Here is a 19,752-nt window from a genome sequence, read left to right as displayed (position 1 = left end):
TTGGAAAGTTCGACAATGACTGTTAAGCTATAAAGTTCTCAATTTCAATTCAGTTCCTCCTTTCACCTCTTAGAGAGATAAATTATTCCAAATTGATAATCATATGTCTATGATGTCCACTATTAAGACCACGTAGTACATACCCCTCAAAGATGAAAAATGAGAGTTCATTTTCCACACTAGAACCAGCTGTATGTTGGTTTTAAATCAAATGAGGTCACTTCCGGTGGGAGGTACAACACTGATGTCAATGTGGAAATTCACTATGAGGAGCTGTTAGTTCATCCATTTGAGGTTGGTCTTGAATTTTGCTAAATTGGTAATGTATGAGGAGTGTTCAATAAGTAATGCAGCACATTTTTTTTTCAAAATCAGGTTGGTTTTATTCAGGATTCAAATACACCATATTATTTTCCACTCTTTTGGCTGCCAAATCCAATTTTTCATCTCCATTCAGTGTGGTGGCCTTACACCATCTTCCTTGGAGGGCCTGTTCACTGAGTGGTACCACTTCACTTGTTGATGTTGGGGCCAACGTCTTGCTGCATCAATAACATCTTCATCAACAATTTACTGCTTTCTGCAGAGTGCATCCTTCATTGAGACAAACAGATGGAAGTTGCAAGGTGTGAGATCCGAACTGTAGGGTGGATGAGGAAGAACAGTCCAATGTTTTGTGAGCTCCTGTCAGGTGCGCAGACTTGTATGAGGTCTTGCGTTGTCAGGGGGAAGGAGAAGTTCATTTACATTTTTGTGGCTGTGAACATACTGAATTTGTCCGTTCAGTTTCATGATTGTAGCACAGTGGCAGTGTGCGGTCAGCTGGCACATGGGAGATCGGGCAGGTCTGTGTGACCTCGTTGAGTTGATGGCAGACACTTCCCCCAACGACTCACCATGCTTCTGTTCACTGCAAAGTCTCCATAGACATTCTGCAAGTGCCTACAAATGTCTGTAATGTTCCGGTTTTCCACCAAAGTAAACTCAGTGACACCTCCCTTTTTGGAATGCATCTCTGTTACAATTGCCACGTATAGATGCCACGTATCGGAATTTCATGAAACTATAGAGGTTGAAGTAGAAATATTCTACGTGTGATGTCTCTCAACAAAGTCCACATTTTTTCAACTGAAATTGGCAGAGAAAAAAAAAGTGTTGCATTACTTATTGAACGCCCCTCATGCTAATAATTCCAGAATGAATGGACAGACTTGAGATTGTTTTTATCTGGTAGATATGTCAATAAAAATGTTGAAAGTACAAAATTACACTTTTGTATTCATATCCACAATTTTGTTTTTGCCTCAGTCAACATAATTTTCAGTTTTTTTGTGACTATGCAATTTGATCAGCTACTAAGCATCATCAGATAATTAACCAAATTTGTTGTATACATCTGCTTCCACTGTCATTTGCCCATATTTTCATAGCAATCCTGAAATGCTACTCACAGAAGGATACACGGATACAGTCTGTCTGGGGTGAAAACAAACTTTTATTGTTTTGAGCAAGTTCATTTTGCAGTGACACTCTACTTAGATCAATAGCAGCTGAAATTTAGCAATTGCCCTATTCCAAACTGAACCATTTCTGTTTTTGAGGATTGTCATAGAGGTTACTTTACTCTGTTGTTAATATTCACCAACTTTTTTTTTTCCTTTTATTTAATTTCATTGGCATTTTGGCTATGTAACACATTTCCAGCATATTATTACATTAGTGTGTATAGGAGCTGGCAGTTACATGTATAGGTTACAATCTCATACAAAATGCACGATTGTTTTCCGAGTTTATGTATTTTTCTGATGTGGAGATATTGATGACATTTGTAAGAAATTGGCATTTCAGTTTGCATAATATATAGCACAGAGGTAGTGCTGATCACCATACCATTCACTAGAAAAGAATATACGATTTAAAATCACCTTATGATCTGGAATCATATGAAACATTTGGGAGTTTTACTCCTTAATTTTTCTTTTCTCGGGCTGAACTGATAAATCAACTTCACTTCCAACAGAAACAGTTCTTATTGAACACTCTGCAGGAGCTCCATTGTTTGCATCAGTGCAGGAATTTTCATTCATTTTTCAGCGTAAAAGTAACATATAGGCATTACTTTAAACTAAGCAAGCAGACTGATTAAAATTTAATTTACACATGTTTTGAATTAGGCCCAAATCTATAAGTTATTTTAAGATACACTGTCGGTAAAACCCCTTTTAGAGGCTTTTGGATCACAGTATTGTAACAGTGCATGTGGCGTACATGAAATGATTACTGTATTATGAAAAGTATAGTTGCTACTCACCATATAGCAGAAATGCTGAGTCGCAGATAGGCACAACAAAATGACTGTTGGAAGTGGTTACATTTACAGATCAATAACGCATGCAGTTCTGAGGTACCAGGTATCAACTCATGCTGAAACATCCATGGTGCAGCCCCCATGGGCGGCAATGCAAGCACTGACTCTGGCATCCAGTCAGGTACAGATGGTGAATACTCTCCTGGGAAACATTATGCCACACCTGCTCGACCTGTTCATGTTGTTTTGTAAGAGTTGTCGATTGAATTTCACAAGTCCCTTCTCATCCCATCATATCCCACACCTGCTCGATTGGAGACAGGTCCAGAGATCGTGCTGACGAGGAAAGTTGCTGCACGTCTTGCAGAGCACATTGAGTTTAACGGGCAGTGTGTGGGTGAGCATTGTCCTGTTGGAACAATACATCACCTTCCTGTTGCAATAATGACAAATGAATGGATCTAACAACATTCTGCGTGTACCAAGCACTGGTTAGCGTCCCCACCAAAGGCGAACAAGAGTCGTAGCTTTAAATGCAAATATTTTTAGGTTAGGCTTTACCGTGACAGTTACTGACATTAAATGAAACAAGTTCACTGTTACCAGTCACCATTTTATTTATTTCCACGATGCGTTTCTAAGGTTTAAACCTCCATCATCGGGTGGATTTACATTAGTTTGTGTCGTCATTGCGACCTTTTCTGCACTGTTTCTGTACTCGAAAAAAGCCTTGATTGCCTGACTGGGCAGATTAACTTTAAATGCGAACATTTTTAGGTTAGGCTTTACCGTGACTGTTACTGACTAATCTAAAAATGTTCGCATTTAAAGTTAATCCACCCAGTCAGGCAATCGAGGCTATTTTTGAGTACAGAAATAGTGCAGAAAAGGTCGCAATGACGACACAAACTACTGTAAATCCACCCGATGATGGAGGTTTAAACCTTCAAAATGCGTCGTGTAATAAATAAAACGATGACTGGTAACAGTGAACTACTTGTTTCATTTAATTAGAGTCGTAGCTTATCGCACCTCGCCTGGGGTGAGGCCAGTGTGTCTTGGATGAATGCGTGCTGCAATGCAGTGCACACCAGGTCTACGTTGTACGTATTGCGTGCAGGCAGAATCTACTTTCACCACTGAAGACCCCAGCATGCCATTTCCTCTTCTAAGTGAGCTTCCGAAAGCACCAATCGAGCTGTGCACGTCAGTGCTATGGCACGACTGGAAGACAGGCTAGAGGTATGTGTGCCTGTAGTCCTACTGCTGACGCGTCTGGGCTCATGAGCCCTCCTACATGGGGTAGTGGTACAATCTGCCACTGCTGCCCTTACAATATGATCATCTTGGCAGGTGTCTGCATTGTGTGGACATCCAGATCCTCATCTACGGTTGTGAAAATGTTCACGTGATCACTGATACCAGCATCTTGGATAACTGGCACAGCATGTCCCACTGGTGTGGCAGTTCCCCAAAAGGACTGTGCTGTCACTCAGGTGGCCAAAATTTGAACCCATTCAGACTTGCTAATTTGGCTGTAGGAATCACTAGCGTATCTCCGTAGCATGGTTGCCTGCTTGCTTCACACATTTGCACCACACTGAGCCTTCTGGCTGTGAGCATTCCGTATTAAAGGGTAGACATAGATGGCACTCTGGTAGCTATGCCACCTGTTGACAGACGACGTTGAAACCGTATCAGTACATCTACTGTACCACAGGTGGCACATGGCAGATCAAAATTAACATTGTCTTTACGGGTGTACTAAGTTTTTTCCCCCTGTGTATATTACAGCATATGAATCATATTCATTTATTAAATGGTGATTGATAAGTGTTGTAAAGAAACTTTGATCAAACGTTGTCCTGAATGTCATATGTGTTCAGTTTTTCTATGATGGTTGGAACTTAAATAGTGGCAACTATTTATTCACAACCAATACAAAAGAGTTACATGTTTTCACCTGCTACTGTCCTTGAAAGTAGTCACCAGTGTTGTGTAGAACCTGTTGCCAGCGATGTGGAAGGTGTAGTATACTGTTAGCAGAGCGTGTTCTGTTAATGTTGAGAATGGAACGGTCTACTGCCTGTCACATCTCTGGAACAGTTCTGAAGCGTATGCCATGAAGTGGTTCCTTCATCTTCGGAATCAAATCAAAGTCGCAAGGACTTAAGTCTGGGGAGTATGTCGGATGATACAGAACTTCCCAGTCCCATCGATTGAACAGAGCAGCCACAGGATTGTCGTGCAAAATGATGGGTGGGTTGTGCAGAAAGTGTTGCAAAGCTGGTTGCAGGTGATGCTCCAAAAACAAATAGTAATACTGTGCACTGACGGTCTGCCGTGGAGGAATGTAATCCATTAGGATAACACCACCACAGTCGTACAAGAGAATTGCCATAACTTTAGACCGCACCATCAACAGAACAGGCTCTGCTAATGGTATACTACGCCTTCCACAACGCTGGTGACTGAAGGACAGTAACAGGTTTAAACACTTAACTCTTTTGTATCGGTTGTGAATAAATAGTTGCCACTGTTTATGTTCCAACCCTCGTATTATGTAACTGTTAGTGTACAATGTCATCGTTTTTTCCCAACAGTAAGTACTACAATAAATCACAATCAATCACTAATTTCAGAAGTGTGCATTTGCTTCCACGAGCTGTTCACTAGTGACAAGGGGACCGCACCTACTCATTTTCATGTTCACTGATTTCTTCCACATTTATAGTATATACAAGACTTGGCCAGAAGTGAAAGTGACAAAAGGGGGAGCTCCAGATGGTCTGCCGTTTAGAAAAAATAGCATTTTCGGTGCAGATCGGGTGAGGCATGAGCCGTATTTGTTAGCGCCGTTTCAAGGTAGTGGTTGGCACAATGGGAAGAGTGCAGGATGGTAACCCGAGGGGAGGGTCATGATGTCGAGGTGCTATGTGGAAACTATTGAAAATAAAAATGTATACATTTTTATTTTCAATTTTTACATTACTTACATTGAAAATAAATGAAACTAATACTCAGTATATTGTATGCATCAGTATTTTCGTAAAAGGCATGAAAAGGAAAGATGAACACACAATATAGGAATGTTGTCATTACTTCATCAAAATTTGGGAAAGTTATAACAGCCCTACACAAAAAAAGTTTTGATTGATGTATGCAATACATAAATACAGGAGAACAAATTTCTTCTCCTAACTGACTCGTGTGGAGGACAAACAAATCCATAATTATATGGCAAGATTTTCAAAGACAAGAAGAGGATTGTCATCATGCAGTGTTAAAGTGATTCCCCCAAATGCGATATGCTAGTTGCACATGTGTGATGTCTGTTTTTGTCACCAGGTAAAGAATTTGACCGGGAACCTTCAAAACTTCTTTTATCTCATCAAGAAAAAAAACAGAAATCACATCCCGAGTAGACTGCATCAAAATACATTCTGCTGCACATCACTGGACTATCTTCGCCAATGTTTGCGACACGATCTGTTGCATGTGAATTGCTGCCAAACTGTGCCGTGAGGGAGAACCTTTTATGAATTTAAGAGCTGAGTTTGTTTTTCTACACAAACTTTAAAACAGCCATGTAACTGTAAAAATGCAGCATTTTATAATATGCGTAACATGCCAAGAAAATGACTGCTTTCCCTGTTTTTATGATATCATCCCTGAAAGTGTAAATCATCAACTATAAAATAAAGCAAGCACCTAATTTTATGTTCGAAGTCTTGTGTGCACCTTATAATTGCGTCCTCAAAAATTATGTGAAATTCTAAAGTTTTCTGACCAGGCCTTGCATACCCCATAAATTTGGTTGAAGTTGGCGACGACAAGTAGGTGCAATCCCCTTGTGAGTTGCAACCTACTTGTGCATGGTATGCTCAAATAAAATACCTTCTCCACACTGCAGTGATATGTGGCTTTCCTTCAATCTTTAAAAACAATTAAGGTGTATTAGCTACATTTAGTATACAGCAATGAACCAAATGTAAAGTAGCAAACCCTTCAAATTTTATACTGCAGAGTACTTGGAAATTAAGTGTCACAGCAACTGTGACCCATATCACAAAAATACACACTTCATCATCAAGGTGTGATATGAAACTAAAAGACAAAAAGATTTATATGCCAATTATTTTCCCCGGAATCGAATTAGTCATAGTAGTGAAGAAGACATGCAAATACGAAACAAACCTTTTTAAGTTTTTAAAGGAAAGAGCCTCTGCTGAAAAACTAAATCTAGTAGTTGATGTTAGCTTTGCTTCATTTAATTACAGTATTTTTTTACTGTTTAGTGAGCTTTTATTGTTTACAGCAAGGAAAGCAAAAATTCATTTTTCTCATGTACTGTTATCAGCCACTTCATGCGAATCACTACTTGCTTTCCTGTGTCACCTTTTCTCTTACTACTGCTCATCATCTTTCTAACCTTAACAGTACATTAAACAGCTGTTTCCTTGTAAGATAAGCCCAGGAGCTAAAATGCACAATTAATAAAAGACAAAACATATCAATTCGCCTTTCACTTCAAACACAAATATTTACTCACTTTCAATATGACAGACTTTGTGCATTCACCCTAAATTTTTCTACATGGATTTCAGCCGAGTTCCATTCTGTATACTCTAGTCTCTTGTACAGTGCTGACAGCTTGTGCAAATTGTTTGATTTTGAATTCCGGCAACAGTCAAGTTTCTAAGCAAGGTTCCTGCATCAGAGACCATGAATGACTATGGTGTGACCTTGCACGATGACTTGAGGTATCCTTCATTTGCTTGTGATGTCATGGCAGACAAGCAATGTTTTGTGTATATATTCCTCACCAGTTGCAGGTATTATCGAAGCTCTTTAGATATGATAGGTGTTGATGGAGCCACAGCTTGTGTCCTTTTGAGAACCCAAGTTATGTCTCAGTGCTCCTTTAATTTTGTCTTATTTATAGTAGCATCATATTAATTCAAAGCACAAAAAAAAGCCCAATCTTGGTATATGAAACCTCACTCGGCTATGTTCATTCTTGACAAACCTACTAAGCTACTCATATATACACTGAAGCACCAAAGAAACTGGTAAAGGCATGCGTATTTGGATACAGAGATATGTAAACAGGCAGAATACGGTGCTGTGGCAGACAACGTCCATATAAGACAACAAGTATCTGGCACAGTTGTTAGGTTGGTTGCTGCTGCTGCAATGGCAGGTTATTAAGATTTAAGTGAGTTTGAACATGGTGTTATATTCGACACACGAGCTATGGGACACAGCATCTCCAAGGTAGTGATGAAGTGGGGATTTTCCTGTACGACAATTTCACGAGCGTACCGTGAATGTCAGGAATCTGGTAAAACATCAAAACTTTGACATTGCTGTGGCTTGAAAAAGACCCTGCAAGAACGGGACTAAAGATGACTGAAGAGAATCATTCAATATGACAGAAGTGCAACCCTTCTGCAAATTGATGCAGATTTCAGTGCTGGACCATCAACAAGTGTCAGCACATGAACCACTCAATGAAACATCATTGATATGGCCTTTTGTAGCCAAAGGCCCATTCATGTACCCTAGATGACTACATGACACAAAGCTTCTTTATGTCTCGCTTGGACCCGTTGACACTGACATTGGACTGTTGATAATTGGAAACATGTTGCCTGGTCGGACGAGTCTTGTTTCAAATTGTATCAAGTGTACAGAGACAACCTCACGAATCCATGGACTCTGCATGTCAGCAAGGGACTGTTCATGCTGGCGGAGGCTCCGTGATGATGTGCAGTTAGTGATATGGGACCCCTGATACAACTCTTGACAGGTGACACAGACGTAAGTATCCTGTCTGATCGTCTGCGTCCATTCGTGTCCATTGTGCACTCCGACAGACTTCGACAATTCCAGCAGGACAATGCAACACCCCACACATCCAGAATTGCTACAGAGTGGCTTCAGGAAGAATCTTCTGAGATTAAACACTTTCACTGGCCACCAAACTCCCCAGATATGAACATTATTGAGCATACCTGGGATGCCTTGCAACATGCCATTCAGAAGAGAGATCCACCCCTCATACTCCTATGGATTTATGGACAGCCCTGCAGGGTTCATGGTGCCAATTCCCTCCAGCACTACTTCAGTCCATGCCACATCATATTGCGGCACTTCTGTGTGCCCAACATGATGTTAGGGAGGTCTACCAGTTTCTTTGGCTCTTCAGTACACATTGGTTTCACTGATGTTGAAACATTAATTGGCCACTGTCCTGACTCCCACTCCACCACAGATCATGTGTCTTTTCCAGGTTTCTAATCAGGAATTGTGCAGTATTCCAGATATAAACCAATTTGTAGGTTTCATGTACACACTGTAATAGGATTGGACTATGGCCATATTTTTCATGTACTGTTTACATTATCATAATGTATATTCTCATAACACTAGATTTGAAAATCTTGACTGAAACGAGTCGTGGCACTTGGGATGATTTGCAGAATATGATGTGTGCACAAGTGACTAATTCAGTCTCTGCCTTATGTAAAATGAGAATTTGATGAAGATTCTGGGGAAAAGCAACCTCTAAGGAGAGGGTATTGTTGGATTCCACATTTTCAACAAAGATTTTACATAGAACTATTTGACAGTCAACAGAACTATCTCAAACGTGTAATGCATGTAAAGAGGTTTTGTGACTAAATTAAAGTGTCCTTTTTTTTTCAGGTACAGTGGGCACTATTTTGCAACTACCTTGATATACAGCATCCTCTTGGGGTTTTTGGGAATGGATAGGTTTTGTCTTGGTCAGACTGGAACAGCAGTTGGAAAGTTGCTGACACTTGGAGGTGTTGGAATATGGTGGATTGTAGATATAATTCTTTTAGTCACAAATCAACTTCAACCAGAAGATGGAAGTAACTGGAACCCATATGTTTAACCACTTCAAGTGCGTCTCTACATTAACATTACAAAACACATTTTGAATGCCACCAAAATATATTTTATTTCCAAATCTAATAACATGTACAGTAACCTGTGATAATGATACAGCACAAATATGTTTATTTGGACTGATGTACAGGTATCTAACTGTATATATATGAAGAAATAAACTGTACTTTCAAGATGGAGTACATAAAAACTATGTAAATGCTTATACAAAAATAAAGTTTTTTATCAAAATTATACAAAATGTGAGCTATTCTTTAAAATATTGCACAATAATAAACTATTAATAGTACCAACATAATATGTAGGAACACATCACTTAACCCTGTCTGTTACTGCAAGGTACAAATTAAGGAATGTGGAAGCACAAGTTAAAAAAAAAAACTTATTCTCCTTTGCTTCTCGGCTGCAGTGAAATCAGTTTTATAGCTAATAAAAATATTTGAAATACAGTAGGTCATATCAGAAATCTCTTTTCCTCAACTGGAATCTGCTGTGACAAATTTATCATATTTCACAAGTTACGATCAAGCAGAAATAATATTTTTACCCACAGTTCAGGTGGTGACTTTTAAATATGAGACATTGCAAGACTAAAGCACCAGTACTAATGTAATTTATCTTCAACATAGTTGGAATTTTAATTTTACAAGGGTGATACACATAACAAATAGTAATTGAACAGCATAACAAGAAGCTAAGTACAAAACCTTTTTCCACAACAGCTTCTAATCGAGCTTATGCACTATCCTTACTGTGATTTTACAATTGTATTGCCACCTGGTGGGATACATAGAACAGGATTTATGTTTTATTTACAAACACTTCTCAAACGCATACAGCAACTGTCAAAGTAAATACCAAGCATGTTTCAAGCAATAAACCCTAAGACAGAAAAAATGTATCTGAGATTCTTCTTATATTGGACCCATTTGTAAATGTGTAATTATCATTCAGACAGTCTGTAAATCAGTTTTGAAATTCTTAGTGACAAGCTGAATGAGGCTTCCATTTTCTGGTCTTTCTTCACCACATGCCCAACGATAGAACATCCTGGAATATATTAAAGCAGATTTTAAGTTTTTGTTACACGTAATATCAGTTTTTCCTCTATTACAGTGTGCATGAGAAGGCTGGAAAAGCATTCCTGACAACATTGTATTTCATGTACGTATTATTTCTATGATTTACTAAAGTGATGTGTCACGTTACGTTTACTTCTGAGACACTATACAGAAATTAGGAAGTATTTTCACATGTTCAAACATGCAATTCAATTATTTTGGGAATTGTTTTACATACTTTCGAATTTTCATGCTAACCTGGATATAGCCCATAAAATCTCCACATTATTTTCACCAACTGTATGCACATTTATACAGAATTTGCGAATACAAATGGCATCATCACAGGCTTTGCAACCATGCTGCAGATGAATGTATACACATCTTCTTTCTGGCATTTACATGTAATAGTTCACTAGCAAAGTTTTCTTAAATTACATATTGACTGAGAAATCAGCTGGAGACATACACAGAATAAAAACATTCTTCCCCTTCGCATTCTGTAAATAGCAATAAGGTAGACAAACTTGGTAAATTGTAGATTTTGCTAAACACCAAATTTTAATTTGTAAAAGGCAGAGCCATGCCCCGAAGGCAAAATTCTGTCTGGTGTTGGTGACACATGACACAGTAAACAGTAAAGAAGTTACATTGTGTCCCAAGAGTGGACCCAGGATCTGAGATAGAGTAGATGGAATGCAACAGTTACAGCCTTTACGTGTGTCTGAAACTTCCACATGGGAAAAATATATTAAAAACAAAGATTCCAAGACTTACCAAGCGGGGAAAGCGCCGGTAGATAGGCACAATAAATAAAACACACAAACACACACACAGAATTTCGAGCTTTCGCAACCGATGGTTGCTTCTTCAGGAAAGAGGGAAGGAGAGGGAAAGACGAAAGGATGTGGGTTTTATGGGAGAGGATAAGGAGTCATTCCAATCCCGGGAGCGGAAAGACTTACCTTAGGGGGAAAAAACGACAGGTGTACGCGCGTGCACCTGCGCACGCACACACAGACACAAGCAGACATTTGTAAAGGCAAAGAGTTTGGGCAGAGATGTCAGTCGAGGCGGAAGTACAGAGGCAAAGAAGTTGTTGAAAGAGGTGAGGTATGAGTGGCGGCAACTTGAAATTAGCGGAGGTTGAGGCCTGGCGGATATCGAGAAGAGAGGATATACTGAAGGGCGAGTTCCCATCTCCGGAGTTCGGATAGGTTGGTGTTGGTGGGAAGTATCCAGATAACCCGGACGGTGTAACACTGTGCCAAGATGTGCTGGCCGTGCACCAAGGCATGTTTAGCCACAGGGTGATCCTCATTACCAACAAACACTGTTTGCCTGTGTCCATTCGTGCGAATGGACAGTTTGTTGCTGGTCATTCCCACATAGAAAGCGTCATAGGGTAGGCAGGTCAGTTGGTAAATCACATGGATGCTTTCACACGTGGCTCTTCCTTTGATCGTGTACACCTTCCGGGTTACAGGACTGGAGTAGGTGGTGGTGGGAGGGTGCATAGGACAGGTTTTACACCGGGGGCGGTTACAAGGGTAGGAGCCAGAGGGTAGGGAAGGTGGTTTGGGGATTTCATAGGGATGAACCAAGAGGTTACGAAGGTTAGGTGGAAGGCGGAAAGACAGTCTTGGTGGAGTGGGGAGGATTTCATGAAGGATGGATCTCATTTCGGGGCAGGATTTTAGGAAGTCGTATCCCTGCTGGAGAGCCACATTCAGAGTCTGATCCAGTCCCGGGAAGTATCCTGTCACAAGTGGGGCACTTTTAGGGTTCTTCTGTGAGAGGTTCTGGGTTTGAGGGGATGAGGAAGTGGCTCTGGTTATTTGCTTCTGTACCAGGTCGGGAGGGTAGTTGCGGGATGCGAAAGCTGTTTTCAGGCTGTTGGTGTAATGGTTCAGGTATTCAGGACTGGAGCAGATTCGTTTGCCACGAAGGCCTAGGCTGTAGGGAAGGGACCGTAAAATATGGAATGGGTGGCAGCTGTCATAATGGAGGTACTGTTGCTTGTTGGTGGGTTTGATGTGGACGGATGTGTGAAGCTGGCCATTGGACAGATGGAGGTCAACGTCAAGGAAAGTGGCATGGGATTTGGAGTAGGACCAAAACAGTTGAGGTTGGAGAGGAAATTCAGGAGTTGTTCTTCACTATGAGTCCAGATCATGAAGATGTCAATAAATCTGTACCAAACTTTGGGTTGGCAGGCTTGAGTTACCAAGAAGGCTTCCTCTAGGCAACCCATAAATAGGTTGGCATACGAGGGGCCATCCTGGTACCCATGGCTGTTCCCTTTAATTGTTGGTATGTCTGGCCTTCAAAAGTGAAGAAGTTGTGGGTCAGGATGAAGCTGGCTAAGGTGACGCGGAAAGAGGTTTTAGGTAGGGTGGCAGGTGATCAGCGTGAAAGGAAGTGCTCCATTGCAGCGAGGCCCTGGACATGCGGGATATTTGTGTATAGGGAAGTGGCATCAATGGTTACAAGGATGGTTTCCGGGGGAAGATGAACACTAAGTGAAACTACTTGTACAAACAAAAAGAGAAAATAAGATGATAGAGAAGATGCTTGTGTCTGTGTATGTATGGATGGATGTGTGTGTGTGTGTGTATGTGTGTGTGTGTGTGTGTGTGTGTCTCTATCAACGTACCAACGCTTTCGTTTGGTAAGTTACATCATCTTTGTTTTTTTATATATTTTTCCCACGTGGAATGTTTCCCTCTATTATATGTAGAACAGTGTGCAGAGACTGATGTAGAATTTGTGCATATGTTTTTCTTGTATTCACCTAACAACTCTTTAATGTATTTAATTTAGTGTTGACACTTCATGGAAAATAACTACCACACTGGGAGTGTGTGTACACTGCGTTGCAAGTGATTCACAAGGCAAACTGACAGAAGGCCACTATAACTTTGTGAAATGGCTTTCTGTTTCTTTCTCTGACTTAGTGGAATAAAGAGAATGGGGAATTGCCTCTTCGATCATCATTTTACAGACCTAAGAAAGAGGGAAGTGTATGATCACAACTCGGCGACCTACCTTACCTCACGCTTCTAACCTCCTCCCCCACCTCTCCAGATACACAATTTATCATATAATATGGTTCTACTGCACGCACATGAGGTACAGAGATTAATATTTGTTCTTAACCCACTTCAGCTAACAATGAACATCAGTTTTATGCCGTTAAATTATAGTCTGTGTTTTTTCCATTTCCTACAAAACAGTAATTATTTGGTAGCCCCAGAGAAAATATGAACAGACCTTTTTTGTGGGACATCCAAAGTAGTTTAATATTGTATGGGGCAAATATTTTTGCTTGAAGCCGCAGTTTTTGAGATATTCCACAAAAACATAAAAGAAAAATTGCCCTTTAAATGCTGCCCATTGTCACGCTCACACCCAACCAGTCAGGACTTTTAATATGTTGCTCATTACACTCTCTCCTACCACTGTACAAAACTTTGTGACTACAAAAACCAACATTAGATGCATGGCAGAGGGGACATCCCATTGTATCACATACAGTATTAGGGTTTCTTCCCACTCCATTCACATATGAAGTACAGGAAGAATTATTGTTTGAATCCCCCTGTGTGTGCTGTAATTATTCTAATCTTATCCTCACAATCCCTATTTGAATGGTATATAGCAGATTGTAGTACGTGCCTGGAGTCATCATTTAAAGCCTGTTCTTCAAACTTTGCTAATAGAGTTTGTCAGGATAGTTTACACCTGTTTCCAAGAGACTTCCAGTTCAGTTCCTTCAGTATCTCTGTGACACACTTCCACAGAATGAACATACCTGTGACCATTCATACTGCAATTATCTGTATGCATTCAGTATATCATGTTCATCCTATTTGGTAGGGTCCCATACACTTGATAAATATCCTAGAACTGGTTGCACTTGGTAATTTGTAAGCAATCTCCTTCATAGGCTGATTGCACTTCCCCAGTATTCTACCAATAAACCAAAGTCTGCCACCTGCTTTACCCACAATTGAGCCTATGTGATCACTCCACTTCATATCCCTTCAAAGTGTAGCACCCAAGTTTTCTTACAGGTTGGCCAATTCCAACAATAACTCATTGATATTATAGTCATGGGATACTATGTTCTTGTATTTTATGAAATTCACAATTTTACATTTCATGATCTGACTGAATATTTATGCAACTTCTTTCAAATAGTACTTCATTGTAGATAACTGCATCATCTGCATAAAGCCTGATTTTACTATTAATATTGTCTGTAAGGTCATTAATATACAATATGAACAGCAAGGGTCCCAATACACTTCCCTAGGGCACACCTGGACATCTGACAATGACTGTCCACCCAAGAAAACATGCTGCGCCCTCCCTAACAAAAGAGTCCTCAATCCAGTCACAAATTTCATTTGACATCCCATATGATTGTACTTTTGACAATAAGTGTAATTGTGGTAGTGAGTCAAATATTTTTTGAAAATCAAGAAATCCTGCTTCCATCTCGTTGCCTTGATCAAAACGCTTTCAGTATGTCATGCGAGAAAAGTGCGAGTTGGGTTTTACATGATTGAAGTTTTTGCAATCCATGCTGGTTGGCTTGGAGAAGGCATTCTGTTCAAGATACCTCATTATGTTTGAGCTCAGAATATGTTCTAAAGTTCTACAACAAATCAATTTCAAGGATACTGGGCGGTAGTTTTGTGGATCACTTTTACTGCCCTTCTCGTAGACAGATGTGACCTGTACTGTTTTCGAAGAACTGGGCACAGTCTTCTGTTCCAGGTATCTATGGTAAGATTATAGTGACAATTCAATATAGAATATGACAAAGATTCCATCAGGCCCTGGAGCTTTGTTCAGTTTTAACAATTTTAGCTGTTTCTCAACATCACTGGCATTAACACTTGCTTCATTATCTTTTTAGTGTTGCTAGGATTAAATTTGAGCAAGTTTCCTGAGGTTTCCTATGTAAAGGAAATCTGAAAGCTGAGTTACACATTTAAGCTTTTGGTTTGCTAACCTCAATTTCTGTTCCTGTCTAATTCGCTAGCAACTGGACACTAACTCTGGTACCATTAACAGCTTTTACATACGACCAAAATTCCTTCGGGTTTTGTGAAGTATCACTTGAAAATATTCTTTTATGGGAGTAATTGAAGGCATCATGCATTGCTCTCTTGGCAGCCAAACACATTTCATTCAGCATGTCTCCATTTATAGTCAAATGTTTTGTTTTATGCCTATTATGCAGTAGTCCCTGTTTCTTAAAAAGTTTCTTTACACTGACTGTATACAACGGAGGGTCCCTCCCATGCTGAACTGTTCTACTGGGTACACATCTGTCCAGTGCATGGTCCACTATTCTTTTAAACTTTAGCCATAGTTCCTATACATGCTCCTGTCCTGTGCTGAAAGTCTCAAGTTCCTCATTGAGATATGACAATATTGATTTGTTATCTAGTTAACTGAGCCTATATATCTTCCTGCTTGTTTTAGCTGTCCTTTGTACTTTGGTAATCATTGTTGCCACAACTTCATCGTGGTCACAGATACCAGTTTTGATGTGGACATCCTCAAAGAGGTCAGGTCTCTTTGTTGTCATTACATCCAATATATTTCCATCGTGAGTGGGGTTCTTAACTATCCGTTTTAGGTTGTTTTCAGAGAAGGCATTTAGTAATGTTTCACAGGATGTCTTATAATGTTCACCATGAATAAAACTGTCATTATCCGAATTAACTACTGGATGATTAAAGTCTGATGCCTCAGAGTTTCCTACAGCTATCGTAAATCTGGACTGGATGAAGAGTTGCCTAAGCTAAAAAGTCCTTGGGTGAATCCCACACAGCACACAGTGTCAGCTACCTCTGATGTGTAGTTCACACCTGGCCCGTTTAGGGGAGCCCCCTTTCTCAACTCAGCACTATGGTGCAAGTCCAGGAAGTTGCAGCCTAGCTTGTCACAGAACCTTTGAAGTCTCTGATTCGGTCCTTACCCTCAACTCAAAACCAAAGGCCTCGATCAGTTCTGGGGATAATGCTGCAAACTGTGAGCCTCACTGAAATTCCATGCACAAGGTTGGTCTTGTCAACCTTCTGTATGAATTGCTGGAATTAACCAAGAATGACCTTGGAGCCAGATGCCAGGCGTAATTTGTTCCAAAGTGCACCACAATCTGCAGTTGGTTGCACCCTGTTCCCTGAATGGCTGCTTGAATAGCCTCTTCAATATGTTGGATCATGCCCCCTGGCATACACACTGAGTGCACCTGGTGTCCTTTCCTGTCCCTTGCTGCTACCTTCGTAAGGGGTACCATCATTCGCCGAACATGTGAACTACATATGATTAATAGACCCTACCCTTGTGTGTTTGCCTCCTCCTGACACTGAATAAAACGGGTTTCCCAAAACAGGTGAATTGAGTCCCACTGGCTCATTTTCAGTTTCAGTGAAAACATCACCTCAAATTTGTTGGTTATGGGGGATCGGTACAACACCTGACTTCTCCCTGGTCCTTGACCACCCCGTACAGGATGTCTAGATCTACCATTGACATGCCACTTGCAGTCAAGTGCACGAGTAATGACAGATCCTGTACTTTCTGCACAGGAGACAGGATCCACGGGAGAGGATAGTATTTGAGGTGCCTTTGGTATTGGTACCACAGATGCTTGATTTTCAGGGGTTCTTCCAGCACACTGATCTGCAGCAGCTGCCAATCATTTGATAGCAGTCAAGCTGATTTCCAACTGCTTACGAATGTCAACCAACTTATCCTGTGTTTAAGAACAGTATTCACACTCTGGGAAGCTGCATTTTGGTTGATGCACTGTAGTGAACAAATAACTTTTAATTAAGTCTACTGATTATCTTTTAATCTATTGCACTAAATTGTTGATTCCCTCTAAGAATTTAAACAAATGCATGAAATGAGATTTCTATTAAGGTAGTGCAACAACCTGTGATTAAAGTTACTTACTTCCTAAAACAAAACGACCTTAATTATAGGTGTCAACAAATCCGAAAACGGAGTTAATTTATGATAAATAAAGAAAATACACAGGGCTACCCCTCTTTAAGGGAAAACTAGATGTAACACAATATGTTAGAATATTTGCTACAGTACCTAAATCACAAATGCCGATTACTACAAATTGCTCTTGGATTATGCAAAGGACAATGGTAGCCTAACAAAAATGCACATATTAGTGTTCATATACAATTAAATTCTGAAGTCAGTTTTTATATATAAATATATCTAAAAACAAAGATGATGTAACTTACCCAACAAAAGCATTGGTATGTTGATAGACGCACTCTCTCTCACACACACACACACACACACACACACACACACACACACACACACACACAAAATTCAAGCTTTCGCAACCTACGGTTGCTTCATTAGGTAAGAGGGAAGGAGAGGGAAAGACAAAAGGATGTGGGTTTTAAGGGAAAGGGTAAGGAGTCATTCCAATACCAGGAGTGGAAAGACTTACCTTAGGGGGAAAAAGGACAGGTATACACTCGTACACACACACACACACACACACACACACACACACACACACACACACACACACATATATCCATCCGCACATATACAGACACAAGCAGACATATGTGACAGTTCTGATTGTTTGTTAATATTTGCAGCCATTCTTCCTCAGGCCTACTTCAATGTTTATCATGTACATGACAAATATATTTATGATTGTGTTTAAATTGTTTAGGCTTTGTTGTTAGTTCCCAACTCAACCACCATTTCGGAAATTGCTATATATCCTTAAAAAAATCATACCCCACATACAACTTGATATCATTTTCCGGCCAATCAAAGCTGATACAAGAAATACCGTATCTGCAATGGTTCAAGGGTTGACTGTATATTATGCAGAAGAGGCACTACCATAGCTTGTTTGCCATTGCAGATTTTCCTGCCATTCTGATTGGAGCTCAACTGAAGACTTTGGTCAATAATATGACTATGAACAACATTACATACAAGATAATAATTGTAAGGCTAGCAGTCGTTCCAACTCGTAATGACTCCTACAAATTCAGAACAAGAAGACCAGAGCCCAAGAAAGTTTGTTGCATAATGTTTATAAACACTACCTGAAAGCCAACCCCATTATATTTCAGTTATAGTGAGAACAGCGTAACATGTCAGTTGACCATGAATGTAAACAAATGAGAACTTTATCCATCACCACACAAACAGTGCATTCAAATGTCGGCATTGAGGTGTCATGTTTCAGACCCCATAGTGTGGAGAAAGTACAATGGGGACTTTCCAAACATGCAGAGCAACATCAAGCATGACATATTCTGAAATCCGTATTTCATGGGCTTTATATTATAGCTTACTTCCTTTGAATATATACTGTTTCAAAGCAATAGCAAGCTAATTTCTTGAAAACCCATCATTTAGGGTGCGATTTATTGTGATAATATGGTGGGAAACGTCATTTTAGTGGTTAAAGAATTTTCAAAACGTAACTTGGGTTATGATAGTATGCCATTTCAAGACAAAACCACGTTCAAGATCTATCAAAAACACATTTTCTTGGTACAATTTGTTGTAATTAAATGACAATTAATAACATATCTGTGATTAACGCCTTCAGACGATAGCAATATACAAGAGAAGATTGCACATTAAAGAAGTTCAGACAGCATAATGAATAGAGGCACAGAGTTCTAAAGTGATGTCTGTGGGCTGCAGATTTTCATCTCATTACATCCGTTTTTTTTGGCTCACCTTTGTGCTTCCTAATAGGTTCTGAGATTTTCTAAGTAACTCAAAGAAGTATTGTCTTTAATATATGACGTTAAGTAAATATAAGTGTGCTCTCTCTCAGGAATATGTTTGTTCAATTGATTTTACCCACAAGACAACTTGCAATATGGTATTTTGCAGTTTCTAGTTTTGTCCTGTATTTCATGTTTTAAACATTCTGTTACTGAATAGAAGCAGAGATCAAATAAGAATGACATTACGGTTTTAATAAAATGTGAAAACTATGAAATAATTTTTATCTTACGTAGAGGACTATAGTAAAATTGAACTTTCCTTTTTGCATTATACTATGTTCATGGATATTGAAGCTTTTATTAATGTATACTACAGACAGAATAACATGACTAGTATATGGACGAGGGAGGAAATGGGCCTTTTAATATAGCAAACCTAGGAATCTTATGCCCATTTGCAATATGCAGACCGGATACAACCAACAACTGCTGCTGGAGTGCAATGCATGTGAAGATTGCTTTAGACCATTCCAGGTGAGAGGAGTGGTGTTGGGGTACAAGCCCTGCCTCCCTCTTGCAGGACTGGCAGCCTACAGATGTTCTGTGCTTTTCAGACAGAGGACATGGCCCAGTCTGGGGACTGCAGTCACCCTCTCGTGCCGCAAAACTTACTCTGAGAACA

At 39.8% G+C, this 19,752-nt stretch overlaps 2 protein-coding genes across 2 annotated transcripts in view; one reads left to right on the top strand and one right to left on the bottom strand.

Moving 5' to 3' along the window:
• Positions 1–9,471, top strand: part of LOC126365830 (TM2 domain-containing protein CG11103) — a 35,986-nt gene extending 26,515 nt beyond the window's left edge. Inside the window, exon 4 of the mRNA XM_050008457.1 lies at positions 9,020–9,471. Within this exon, the coding sequence (XP_049864414.1) occupies positions 9,020–9,233 (214 nt within the window). The 3' untranslated portion in view covers positions 9,234–9,471. The remainder of the gene's footprint in view (positions 1–9,019) is intronic.
• LOC126365829 (dihydropteridine reductase) overlaps positions 9,274–19,752 on the bottom strand; it is a 51,406-nt gene continuing 40,927 nt past the window's right edge. Inside the window, exon 6 of the mRNA XM_050008456.1 lies at positions 9,274–10,297. Coding sequence (XP_049864413.1) covers positions 10,198–10,297 — 100 coding nt within the window. The 3' untranslated portion in view covers positions 9,274–10,197. The remainder of the gene's footprint in view (positions 10,298–19,752) is intronic.

The sequence above is a fragment of the Schistocerca gregaria genome, chromosome 4 (genome assembly GCF_023897955.1).
Source record: "Schistocerca gregaria isolate iqSchGreg1 chromosome 4, iqSchGreg1.2, whole genome shotgun sequence".
NCBI lineage: Eukaryota > Metazoa > Arthropoda > Insecta > Orthoptera > Acrididae > Schistocerca > Schistocerca gregaria.
The sequence above is the reverse complement of the archived record's forward strand: the minus strand, read 5'-3'. Positions and strand labels throughout refer to the sequence as shown.